General features: G+C 36.0%; 1 protein-coding gene across 12 annotated transcripts in view; it reads left to right on the plus strand.

The window, feature by feature from the left end:
* Klf8 (KLF transcription factor 8) overlaps positions 1 to 13,801 on the plus strand; it is a 233,332-nt gene extending 219,531 nt beyond the window's left edge. For all 12 annotated transcript variants that reach the window (XM_078034786.1, XM_078034787.1, XM_078034789.1 and 9 more), the window contains one exon: positions 7,564 to 13,801. In XM_078034786.1, the coding sequence (XP_077890912.1) occupies positions 7,564 to 7,745 (182 nt within the window). In that variant the 3' untranslated portion in view covers positions 7,746 to 13,801. The remainder of the gene's footprint in view (positions 1 to 7,563) is intronic.
* The last annotated feature ends 476 nt before the right edge of the window (positions 13,802 to 14,277 follow it).

Consider the following 14,277-nt stretch of genomic DNA (forward strand, 5'->3'; position numbering starts at 1 on the left):
TTGGAGCTCAGCTCTGTACACTAACCTATAATTTATCTTTGTTTACATCTGAAGAAAGATGCACCTAGATAATTAAAGCAGACTGGGTAAGGATTGTGTCAAAGAGGACTCCTGCTTCATTTGAAGGACAGTTGCCACCCTACTCCAACTGAGTATTAGGAAATCTCCTAAGTTTAAATCCAGGTTTTTTATTTGAAGTATCTTAGTTGTTGGTGAGTTTTTTTTTTTTTTTTTTTGGTACTGGGAAGTGAATCCACAGGTGCTTTACCACTGAGCCACATCCTCAGTCATTTTTTGTATTTTATTTAGAGACAGGTCTCATTGAATTACTTAGGGCTTTACTAAGTTGCTGAGGCTGGCTTTGAACCCGTAATCCTCCTGCCTCAGCCTTCCAAGCCTCTGAGATTACAGGTGTGCACCACCACACCTGGCTAAAATGTCTTAGATTTTGAATGTTGACATCTAGTTCAAAATTTTTAAAATAATTTTATAACAACAGCAATTGAAAGAAACCTGCCCAGAATCCAGACACAGAATGTCTGATCATTTTGTGTACTTTGCCTTAATGACTGCTCTCAGCAACCTCCAGCTCAGAATTGAGACTTAGACACCTTGAACAAAGAAGATGCCCTCTATCTATTGTGTTTTATTTGCTGTGTTAGAATTCATATAGAAGATCCCAGAGCCTTAGTGACTATATCTTCAGATTGCATGGTACTATTTTTATTTATTGATGTTTTTGTTTGCTTCTTCAGCAGGTGGATGCTAACTCCACTGACTATATATATGATATTAAGTATTTAAATCTAAATTTTCAACATGAAAAGGCAGAATAGTTTATTAGATTTCAATGTACCCTTTATCCAACTTTAAGAATTTTATTAATACATTGACAATCTTGTTCCTTCTATACTCCCACTGACTCTCCCACTTCCCATTATATTATTTTATTTTACTTTTTAGGGGATACCAGGGATTGAACTCAGGGGCACTTGGCCACTGACCCACATCCCCAGCCCTATCTTGTATTTTATTTAGAGACAGGGTCTCACTGAGTTGCTCAGCGCAACACTTTTGCTGAGACTGGTTTTGAATTTGTGATCCTCCTGCCTCAGCCTCCTGAGCCACTGGGATTATAGGTGTGCATTACCACACCCAGCCCATTATATTGTTTGAAAACAAATTCCAAACATCTTGCAATTTCAGTCATAAATACTTCAGAATATGTTTTTAACAGACACTTAACATAAGCACAATAACATTAGCACGTAAAATTTCTCAATATCAAGTTTCCCCTAAACATCTAATAACTATTTTTAAAAGGTTGTTCAAGTCAATATCTAAATGTGGTCATTAATTGAATTTGGTTAATATTTCTCTTAGTTATCTTTTAATTCTTTAATTGTTTTTCCTCTTCTGTTTTATTTGTTGAAGAGCCCAGGTCATTAGTCTAATCCAATGTTTCCATGTTCTAAGTTTCTCTGGTTACATCAGTCATTTTAAATTATTCCTTGTTCCCCATAATTCCTACAAGCTGATAACTATACCTGGAAGATTAATCAGATTTACATTAAGTTTTTGGCAACAATATATCAAAGGGTGCTGTGTACTTTCTATTGCATAGCATTTTGGCACATGCTTCTTAGTTGTTTCTGTGTGATGTTAAGATAGATCCATGGGTTTGGATCTCTGAACTATATTTTCTAGATAGTTATAAAGCAGATCTGAAGGCAGTTGAATAAATTCATTTAATGAGAGGCAATGTGGTATGGTTTTAGCATGTATATATCGTAGATTTATCTAGATAGTAGGGTTCAGATGACCTTTCCCAATTTCAGTTCATTCTTCTACACTCAACAATACATCAGATCACATCTGTTCACATATTCCTCTTTAATCCTTAAAATTGTTCCCCTTGAAGTTATGGAGGCAAAAACAATAAACAGGGGGTATAGAATGCCTGAGTTCTAATCCTACCTCTCCGACTATCCAGGGTTTCTTCAGCTGTAAAATGAAGGGGTTGAACTGGATGACCCTATCTGACTATTTTATCTGCAACCCTATGGCCTAAATTTCAATGTATCCTAGTGTTTACCCTTCTAGAAGATCCCAGGAATTAACATGCAATCTTTCCATGGATATATAATCTCAATGGTAATCTTGAAGGCACTTCTCAGAAGCAATTTAATTTGCCCTAACAACTTGAGTCACAATAGGGTTAGCCATTTTGGGGAATGAAGTGGCAATTTGTTAATTCATCTCCTTCCCTGGACTAACGTAGTAGTAGCCTAACTAATCTTCCTGCCTTAATGCTTTTCTTACTACAATTCATTCTTCATACAGTAGTCAGAGGGTTTTCATATGTTTTTGTTCTGTTTAGATTGAATGTAAATCAAACCATATAACCGCTTCTGCTTAAAATACTTTCCATCATACTCTGAATGAAATCCAATTCCTTACAATATCCTAAAAGGTCCTGTGGAATGTGGCCTCTGACAAGTTTCATCTATGACACTTCTTATCTGTCATATCTCAGTTTAAATGTCTTCTGATCATGAAAGTCTTCCTTAAGCCTAAGCAGTATCCTCTCCCAATTATCAACATAAGAATACCCTATTTAATTTATTGGTAGGAAGGATTTTTTTAGTTGGGAAATAACATAATTAATCTGAGAAGGGATCAACTATACAAAAAAAAAACTGAGGAAAGAGTGTTCTTAACTAGATGGAGTACAAAATCTGCAAGATGGGAATAAGCTTGCATTTTTAACATAACTGACAGAAGTCCAGCACAGCTAGAGCATACGGAGTATGATGGTGGGTAGGGGAAGCATTGAGGTGCAAGAGTGGAAGGGAGGGAGACCATTTAAGAGGCTAAGGTAGCAACCTAGGCCAAAAATGAGGACGGTCTGATTAGGATATTGGCAGTGGAGGCACAGAAAATGAGATATATACATGATGATTGAGGGGACTCTGATGACTCAGTTTTCTGTTTGGGCCAATTGGGTAGATGGAAGTGCCAGTTACAAAGATGGGTAGATTGTCAACAATCACACAGCTAGTAAGCAGGAAAACTTCCTTGAAATGAAAACTTACTAGGTATCCTTTTCTCTATTGCTACTATTCTACATGTTCCTTGAGACTAAGGCAGTTGCAGAAATGCCTAATTCATTGCCTTCCAAAGATTGCAGTTAGGACTTATTAGTTCGAGTTCTCAATCTCCAATGGGGAAAATGTAACCTTTAAAATTTCCACATTTGAGCCACACTCCAGATCTGTTAAATCAGAAACTTTGGGTGTGACCCAGATGTCAGTAATTTTTAAAGCTCCCCATTTTCAGTGAAGACTAAGCATCACTAACTTAAGGATTAATTTTATATGTGGAGAAACTATAATATGTAATGGAAAAAGCAATGATGGAGAATCAAATTTCCCTGGATTCGCCATTAAAAAGTTAACCATGTGGATTGGGGATATAGCTCATTTGGTAGAGTGCTTGTCTTGCATGCACTCAAATCCCAGCACCACACACACACACACACACACACACACACACACACACACACACAAAGTTAACCATGTGAATCTGGGCACAATAGTACATACCTGTAATCCTAGCAAATTGGGAGGCTGAGGCAGAAGGATCACAAATTCAAGGCCATCCTCAGCAATTTAGTGAGACCCTGTCTCAAAATTAAAAATAAAAAGGGCTGTGGATGCAGCTCAGTAGAGCACCTATATTCTACAAAGGGGAGAGAGAAGAGGGTAGGATTGGTTTCAGCTCATTGCTATAAATCCTAAGAATAATATCCCTGTTTTTGGTAGAAATTCTTTTAGAAGAGATCCATGAATCTCAGAGACCCTTCTTGCATGCAGTGAAACCCTCATCTCTAAGCTTGCACTCATGTAAAGGAGGAAATACAGATACAACAGGTCCCATTAAACATACCTTCAAGTCCCATTTTTTAAATAATAGCATAACTCATTCACTCAGAGTCAAAATTTATCATTGGTTTTTTTGTTTGTTTGTTTTTTTGGTACTGGGAATTGAACCCAGGGGCACTTAATCACTTAGCCACATCTCCAGCCCTTTTAAATATTTTATTTAGAGACAGGGCCTTGCTAAATTGCTTAGGGCCTAAATTGCTGAGCCTACTTTGAACTTCCAATCCTCCTGCCTCAGCTCCCCAAGCCGCTGGGACTATAGGTTTGTGCCACTGCGCCTGGTTTATCATTGAATCTTAATATTCTCTTATATACTTAGACATTTTTCTTAAAGCTCTATTATTTCTTTCTTGTTTTGAATAATTTTTTCATTGGGGGATGCAAGTATAATGGCTAAGAGCATGTATTGTAAACTACACTGTCATATTTGACATCTTAGTCTCCTACTAATTGCCAAAAGTTATTTCACCTTTCTTTACCTGTTTCCTTATCTGGAAACAGTAATAGTGTAAATCTCTTAGAATCTGACTATAGTAAACACTTGATAACTTTTAGCCATTATTAATATTCTTTCCTCCAGTCCCACTGCACCCCCATAGGTTTTTTCTTACATTCATTCTTGATTTCTTTATCTTTTCAACAATTTGATCACTTACTTTGTGTCAGTAGCCTCTTATTCATTACATATCATGGCTAGATAATTTTAACATACAACTTTGAATAAGTAACCCTTAAGTTTAAAAAAATCTTCAGTGTTACCCCAATATATACCCCATTGCCTTTATGAAATGCTTTACCAAAAAGGAGAAGATAGTCGGAGCTCTCTCTCCTAGTGGGGAGAGGAATGTCATGGACATGGTTTAAAATTGGTGCATGGTAATAATAAAAGCAGACCAGCTGGGCATAGTGATGCACGCCTGTAATCCTAGCAGCTCAGGAGGCTGAGACAGGAGGACCTCTAAATAAAATAACATACAGGCTTGGGGATGTGGCTCAGTGGTTAAATGCCCCTGAGTTCAATCCCCCAGTACCCCCACCCACAAAAAGCTGACCAACTCAGCCTATTTTATTATTGTTTTAAAATTTAAAATTCTGTATAGTCAATACATCTTGATTATAGCCTGTATGCAGTGCAGATTGCATACTTTCTATGTTATATTACTGCTTTTTATACTTAAGCCCAAATTCCTTTTTACTCCCCAAGATTTTTGGCCCGGCTTTTATAATAGGGTTCATCTTATAGTGCTTCTGAAAAGATGCCTCATGCTTCAGGATCACTAACCTTATATTACCATTCACTGCACTGCCTTACCAGAGCTTGCCCCCAGCTGATTGGGTTGCTTTTTGTCTTCTTCATCACTCATATGAAACTTACCCTTCCATTTTAATGCCTTAACACTAGACCAGAGGTTATAATATCTATCCTTGGAATTTACACCACACTATCTTTGTCACATTGTGTGTGAGCTTTTAATTATGAATTAATTTTCCCTATATGTTTTGTTCTTCAATTCACATACTAAATTGATGAAGGTTTTGTGTCATATGAAATTAGCTCAAATAAGAGCTTGTTCAATGATAATAAAAGGTAATGCTTTTGAAATAGGAAAATTCCTATACCTTGTGTGTTCTAGCAATGATCCCAATTGCCACAGGGTGTCACTGCTTTACAATTCAAATTTTCTTCATTTAGATGTAGTGAAGATAGGAATTCTCAAGGGAAATTCTTGAGAGATCACAAAAATATGTATAGGTAACAATGAGGCAGTTTGAAGGTGTGGAGATGTACAAAATTATATAGAATAAAAAGTGAAAATCACATTTACATATTCTATACCCTTTGAAATTTCATTCTCTTTCCTGCTCTAAATACTTTCTGTATAGCTTTCCACATATTTTCCCTTTGTCTGGTGTGTGTGTGTGTGTGTGTGTGTGTGTGTGTGTGTGTGTGTTGTTATTCAGTAGCTTTTTCTTTTCATTTGATAATATTTCATTGGTCATCTTTTGGTCTCAATACATATAGCTCGATTTCATTTTTCTTAGTTGCTAACAAAATTCTGCATATTGAAATGATTAATAACTGACAATTTCAATCATCAAAATGATTGCCTGGGTATAGTCCAAAGCTGTGAGGTAGGATGGATGCATTCTGTTGTCCATTATATGAAAGCTATAAAGTTAATTAGTAAACACTTTGGGGAGTTAGTAGATTGTAAACAGTAAATTGAAAAACAGTATGTGCATATCGAATTGCCACCAAAATTTAAAGTAGCAAAAACGCAAATGTCCTGGAAAATTTATGAGGAGAAATAGAAAGGAAGGAGAAGCATTGAAAAACAGAATTTTAAAACAATGTGTTCATGTTATCACTTGTTTCTGATTATAAAATAATACATGCTTATTGTAGCAGATAGGACAGCAAAATACATTCAGAAGAAAGCAAATATTACCATAATCACAAACTCAGACATAACCACAATGAGTATGTATTTGTACTCACATAGCTCCTTCACTTTTTTATTATTAAATTTTTATAAGATATACCATGATTTTAAAACATTCAGACAGTACAAAAAGATATTTTAAAAAAGAAAAAATACTCTTCCCACCAGCTCTCATCCTCACTGTTAACAATTTCTTTAATAATTTACATTTAAGTGTATAGGTGTTGGTATTGCCTTTATTCTGAGTATACAAATGTGTATGTAGCATGTGACCTATACATATAATGGAGACATAACTATGTTAATGTTTTTATACTTCTTTTTTTTCATTTGGCTTTCTATCCTGAGCACATTATATATATATATATTGCAACCAAAAGACTCTAAACATAGAGGTATTTCAGGAATTTTCACCTGAGCCCTCTCCCCATACCATTTGATGCATTAGAAATTCATTTCTAACCATACACAAAAGAAGGCCTGTAGCTTTAGCTGAGGGCCCTTTCTACTGAGTCATAGATTCTTCTTGAATATGACTCTGTTTTAGACTGTTCAGTGGGAGGTAATAGAAGATGTGGTTACTATCATATAGTACAGTAGAAAGTATCAATAAAGATCTAGTTTGGTTCCCAGTTTTATTATTTAGTAGCTATCATTAAAAGAGAAAATGTTTTAAACAACACTGTAAAATATTTTTGTTCCCATTTACAGATGAGAAAACAGAGACTCAACCAGGGAATGGTGATTTTTTAAGCTCACACAGCTAGTGTGGTAGAGCCAGGATTCAAAAAAGGGTCTCATTGAGTCAGAGGCTATATGCTTTCCACCCTACCATCTTGACCTTGTTTTATGATTTCTGTAAATAAAAATATATTGTATTGTTGAAAATTGATAGCAGTAAATTTTAAAGGTTCTCATCACAAAAAAATTTATGTGAGGTAATGCAATCAGCCAATCCACAATTGATACATATTTCAAAACATCATGTTATACGTGATAAGTATAGGTGTTTGTTGAATTAATTAATTAAAAAGGTGAACCAGAGCATGCTTTCAAAGTGATTGCCTTGCCTTTTGACTAAAGTTTTGATTTAAAAAAAAAATACGGATTGTGTTATCTTTCTAGGAGCCAAGCATCTCTCTGATTCCCATTGTTTTGGCAAATTCCCTTTGTAGGAGAGAAGCCTTATAAATGCACCTGGGATGGCTGCTCCTGGAAATTTGCTCGCTCAGATGAGCTCACCCGCCATTTCCGGAAGCACACAGGCATCAAGCCCTTCAGGTGTACAGACTGCAACCGAAGCTTTTCTCGCTCTGACCACCTGTCCCTGCACCGCCGGCGCCACGATACCATGTGAACTCCATAGGCCACACTAGAGGAGCTGCACTGGTCTCTTTCCTGTGTGTGTGCTGAGGTCAAGACCATATCTTCCTCTTTGACTTCAACTTGCCTCTGGGATGGGGTTGGAGGATCCTACTGAGCCAGGTTGTGGAGACTGGAGAAAAAAATAGCTAGTCTCCCATGGGGCTCTTCATATTCCACCTTCACCTCTCCACTATCCAGACTTCAGTTTTTTCAACCTCCGCATGGGTTGAATTCCAGTGCGGCACCCATGGCTGCCCCTGCCCCAACACCCCTTCCCTGAAATAGACATTTTTCCTACAATAACAAAACAGGAATCAAACTCAAGGCTGTGAACAAACATACGCTGCTTTTTCCCTCTATTTTTTCTCTTGTTTTCTATAACTTTTATCCATATCCATATATATGTACATATATGTGTGTGTATATATGTATATATATGCACACGTATGTATTTTTAATCAGTACTTAAAGGCAGTTGATGGGGTCTTAAAATGACTTTTCTCAAGTTCCTAGATGAAGGAGGCATAACAATATAGTGGACTGGTAAGATTTGTAGGAATTTTGGTCCTAAGTATAGGGCATCTTCTCAGTGAATAAGGTGAATTTCACACCAAACTTAAAAGTTTTATAAATCCATTTCAATTTCTTCTTACAGTTTGGTTTTCAGACAGTCCTGGTGCTTCTTAAGTCCATAAAAAGGAATGAAAGGATCTTCTTGTCCTCTCCTCTTTCTCCTCCTGCTCCTTTAAGATTCAAGATTTTGTGGCACAGTTACATTCTTTGTTAGGTTAGATTTGGACAAATATTCAAAGCACAGTTCAGTTCAGTAGGGAGAAAAGTGTTCCAGGAAAATATGTTGGGCAGTGACAGGAACAAGCAAACCTGGGGCAAACCTGAGAACAAATAAAAGGTGACTTTAATTTGGATAGAATATTAAAAGTGCTGTTAATCACAAACCTCATTCAAACGCCAGCCTGTTGAGACAGTGTCTTGAGGGGCTTCACTGTACTGTTTATTCTTTTGTTTACATAAAGCAACTATTCAGTATAATACATGATGAGAAATCACACATTGAGGCCATGTTATACAGAGGTGAGAGGTTGAAAGAAAGGAATTATGTTCACTTCATAGCATTACTGGCATTCATTCCTGTGTTTTGAATGGAATATAAGGGGCTTTTGTGAAAACTGACATACAAAAAGCAATTTGATGTTTTATAACTGCATGACCACCTAAGCCATTTCTTTTAGCCATTACAGCAGGTTGCAAAATTCACATTTGGTTGCCTAATCAGTCTGTTTCATGGTATTATCTGGGGCATGAAATCCCCTGTTCCTGGCCCTGGACCTCAGATCTACCTCCACATAGCATATTTCCTCTCCCAGAATGAGGGGAAGGGGGCTTTGTATCAATTGGATTGGTCTCAGCCTCTCTCCTAAAGATTATCTTCATATTGAACCCCTTTTCCTTGGCAGATACTCAACCAGTCCCTGCTTGAATACTTTAGGTTACTACCTCCTGAGGCTTTTCATTCTAAGTCAGATTTCTAGCATCAAGAAGGGATCCTTTTAGCTGTCTAGTCCTACCCATCCCTAGTATTTTACAGATAAGACAAATACGGGTCAGATTTTTTTCTCCAGATGTTTCCTTGAGGCCTTATAGACCTGCACACTCATTCTTCCAGGGATCACATTATTAAACCAAATTAAAGATAATTTTTCGTGGTTGGTTGCAATATTTGTCCAATTTTATATGTTATACTTAAAAAAAACTTTACACCACCCAAAAATAATTTATAGTTGATGACGTAGTAAAATGTGCTTGTGGTCATTGCCATATAACATTAGGCTCACAGTTTTTCTATTGTAGCACTTTTATAGTATCTAGATTTTATTTACCTCATTTCAACTTGCAATGTCTTTCTAGACCATAAACTCCATAAATTTAAGACTGCTTGTATTTTTTCAAAATGACATGTAGGTTTTTACTATTATCATTCTTATTTTGATATGGGCTTTTTCCTGACTTTTGGTGTGCAAGTTCCAAACTGTATATTAATTACTAAAGCACTAGGAAATATCTAGAGCCAGTATGTTCATGGAGACATCTCTGTAGCTGTAAAGCAGGTTGGTAAAGGTAGATTGTCATCATACATAGATTTAAGCTTATGATTGAGTAGTTGGTACAGTATTTCACAATAGAGCCCAAGGGCATATTCATTTTCTCCACAGTTTGGATCCTAGGACTCCTTTTCCAGAGTTCAGACCTGATACATACCCTTTAGACCTCAGGATCATTTGCATTGGGACATTTGGTTTATTAATAAGCAAAAGCTATCAAACATACTGTTACACTAATTAGGATGACCAAATTATGATCCCAAATATTGGTGTCCCTGACATCCCTAAGACTTTATTCTGAAATTTTTCTTAAAGTAATGAGAGAATTTGTTAATTGTCTTTACTCAAGAAGCATTTTTAACCCTATTCTCATTGCCCTGTCTTCTCAATAAAATAAAATAAACTCTTTCCAATTACATAAGCTTTAAGAAACGTGTCAAGATTCATGAAAGGAATTTTCATAGAATACATGTATTCAAATACACTACACAACAGAGTTACTGCACCAAAAGCACATAAAACTTTGCTAGGTAGACAGCGAGGTGGAAAGGAATTAAAATGTATCTTTCCTGGGTAGCATTTGGGGTTTAATTGAATTTGATGTGCTTATACCAGCTAAGCACTGTTAGGGTGACAGTTGCCTAGGATATAGAAATGACTTTATCTAATAATTTAATAATATCGTGGAATTCCTTCATCTGTATAAGATTGGCAGTTAAACATAACTTGATAATTAAGACTATAAAATTTGGGGGAAATATGAGGACTGTGAACTGGTTGGATAGATTAAGTGAAGTGTGTTATGGGTAAAAAATAATAAAAGTTTATCATAGAAACTTTTTTAAATAAACTTTTCATTTTGGAAATTTTCAGATTTACCAAAAAAATTGTGAAGATAGTAGAATTCCTTATACTACACATCTAATTTCCTCATTACTAACATCTTACATTAGTAGTGTACATTTGCTACAACTATGAAAAAATATCAATACGTTAATATTAACTGAAGTTTATACTTTATTCAGATTTCTTTAGTTTTGACCTCGTATCCTCTTTCTGTTTCAGCATCCCATTCAGAATACCATATTACATTTAATAATCATATCTCCTCAAGTTCCTCTTGGTGTGACAGTTTCTCAGATTTACCTTTCAAGGTCATTTTTAATGGCCTTAGCAGTTTTGAAGAGTATGTTCTTCAATTGGGATTTGTCTGATGTTTTTCTCATGAAGAGATGGGCATAATGGGTTTGGGCGGAAAAAGATCACAAAGGTGAAGTGTTATTTTCATCACATGGTATTTACATGACTTATGACTTTTGATGTCAACCTCGATGAACTGGCTGAAATTGATTGTATTTATCAGGTTTCTCCCATATACTCTTTTTCTTCCCTTCCATACTTTACTTTTTGGAAGGAAGTCACTATGTGCAGCCCGTATTTAGAGAGTGTTGAGTTTTGTACCACATCCTTTAGAGGAAGTATCTACATAAATTATTTAGAACTTTTCTGCATGGGTGATTTATCTTCATTTATTTATTTATACAATCATTTATTTATATCAGCATGGACTTGGATATTTATCTTATACTTTTATGTAGTAATCCAATGCTAGTTTATTTATTTTGTAACTCACATTGTTCTGACTTTGGCCATTTGGAGGTCTTTTGGGCTGTTCTCTCAAGTCCTTTTGACATATGCCCATCACTTTTTTAGAATGTCCTTACTTTCTGGCACTGCAAGATGTTCCATTCTCATTTTGCATATTTTGAGGCCCACTACTATAATCAGCCACTTCATCAAGGAATCCTGGTTACTTTTACTATAGAATTGTATTAGAAACCTAGATCTGGGCATTAAGTATGCTTGTTGCTACTAGAGTGCTATTGCTTTGAGGCCTTCTCAGCTGACAGAGCAAGGAAATATATGTGTGTATACTAACCTATGCATATACACATCTATAAATATTTCTGGATGTAATTATCCATATCTGTTTAGCTATACATGAGTTCATATTGATGTTGCAACCCTAATCCATTACTACATGAATTAGTCTAGCTTTTTGCCCTTTATCTGTAGCCTTTCATTCCAACAGTGAAAAACGTGATTCCCAACTTCTGCCCTCTATTTACTTAATTGTTCAATTCCAGTATATACACATATAACATTATCTGAATCCTTAACCTGGACACCAATGAGAAAGAACTTTATCACTAAAACCCAGTGCTTATGTACATAATAATAACATTTTTGGCATTCCAACAATTCTTTAAAACAAAGTAGTCTACAACATTCTGGAGTTAGAGATTTCTGTGATCTGAATTCTAAGAATCTGGGGTCTTTCCTGTCCCCAGAAAGTTTTCTAATGTACTTTAGTAAAAGAAATTCCATTGGAAATTGACCTAACCTTGAATAAACCAAGGGAATGTATTTATCTTTCATAGTGTGCTAATCCCTGATGAGGTACTATAGACAGATGGACACAAAAGAAACTGGGTGGGCCCAATTTAAAGAAACTGCACTATCTTTTCTCACAGCTAAATATGGCTCTCTGATAATGAGGTGCTACCCTAAGTTGCCTCTCTTCCATATTTTTCCCAGTCTCTTACATGGTTGACCTTAGGCAAGTCACATCACCTCTGTGCCTCAGTTAACCCATCTGCAAAATGGGAATCCAAGTATCTACCTCACAGGAATGTTGTGAGGCTTCTTCTTAATAGATGTTGGCAAAAATCATGAGAGATCTCTAACTGAACAACTAAGTATTATAAACATTACTATAATGATAATTATTGTACCCTATATTTACCCTATGAAAAGGAGAGGATTAGGCCTCCTAGGTGATAAAGAGCTAAATTTGATTCAGTAAGAAAGATAATTAAAGAGTGGCCACTAGAAGCAATATTATTTCTTGTTCTCACTTTCCCTATATTTTCTTGGTTACTAACTATAGGATTACCAAGTGTTTCTAGACTTGAAACATAATAGATATAATAGGTATATTCCATTATTTCAAAGCTATATTTTCCACTTTCTTACTCTGCCTGGACTATATTACATGACACCCTGTCAGAAGCACAAAGGCAGTTTCTTAAAACCTTTCCTTCAGTCTTTGATCAGTTCATATTCATTAATTACATTTTCTCCACTTACTGTACTGTAAACAGTAAAGGTAGGAGGGATGAGGGGTGGGATGGTTAGGGTGGGAATGGGCAGGGAAAAGATGAAATTCATATCAGTGGCAGGATATTTCTTTGGTTTTCAAACACTGGTTTCACTTTCTGTGGTGGGCTGGGGTCAGGGGAAGAGATATTATTTTGTTAACTGTTAAACTCTCCTTCACTTCCATAGATGTTTCCTAGGGTCACTACAAGTAGCTTTGTTGGACATTACTTTATAACTATGTTGTATGCAGTGCTGTTTTCATTGTATTCCTGAAAAAAAGGTGAAGAGAGTCCCTAGTGGTGTTTATCCCTGTTTTTTCACAGGAAGTCACAGCTGGAGAGCAGTGCCAGAAACTGACTCATTTTTGTGTTGGGGAAAGGAGCCTGCAGTGAAGGGATTGATCGAACTTTTGTCATTGTTAACTTGTTTAAAGAAATTATAAAACAGTATATTAAGCTTTAACTTTTGTGTTTTTGTCTCTTTATTATAGTGCTTTAGAGCAACACCCTGTTTTTCCTCTATTTTATATTAGTTCCTGCTCCAGAAGCATGGCTTTGAGCAATCTCTCATGTACAAGTTTGTCATAGACCTCAAGATCCTCAAGAATTGCTTCAGTTAGCATGGCCACTTAAAGGTTACTTTGTTCTAGTTCCATGGGACTCTCCAGTTGTGACATCCAGGCAGGGTGTGTGCTTGGGTACTAAGCAATCTTGTTTAGTTCTATTATTGTACTTTTTTATTAATAAAAATATTTTAAACTTCAGAATTCATGGCTATTATCTTGAATTTGTCTCCAAACAGTGTTTCTTCAACATGGGATGATTAAATTATTTTATTTCCCTCTAGCTGAGTAAAGTTCTGATGAAACTACTGTTTAATATCATGGGGCAAAAAAGGAAATCAGACTGACTCAAACACAATCAATTATCTGTTTAAGCCCATGAGGCCCAACACATTCTTGGTAATATATTTAACCATGTCCATGAATGGGGCTCCATGAAGACTGTATGCTATTTTCTGGTATAATTCCTGTATGAGATTCCACAAGAGTTTATAGAATACAGGGATATGTGCTCAGTTGAATAGGCTTCTCTACCCAGCCCTGTTCTCACCATTTTGTGTTTTTTCCTAGGAAGAAGGATAAGAGAATATTGGGAAAACGTAAACTCTAAAGATATCTTAATACAGCTATCAGCTTTGTGTAGGGGTATGGGAAGTTGGCTCATTGGAAGGTTTTGCCTT

This window comes from Ictidomys tridecemlineatus, chromosome X, assembly GCF_052094955.1.
Source record: "Ictidomys tridecemlineatus isolate mIctTri1 chromosome X, mIctTri1.hap1, whole genome shotgun sequence".
Classification (NCBI taxonomy): domain Eukaryota; kingdom Metazoa; phylum Chordata; class Mammalia; order Rodentia; family Sciuridae; genus Ictidomys; species Ictidomys tridecemlineatus.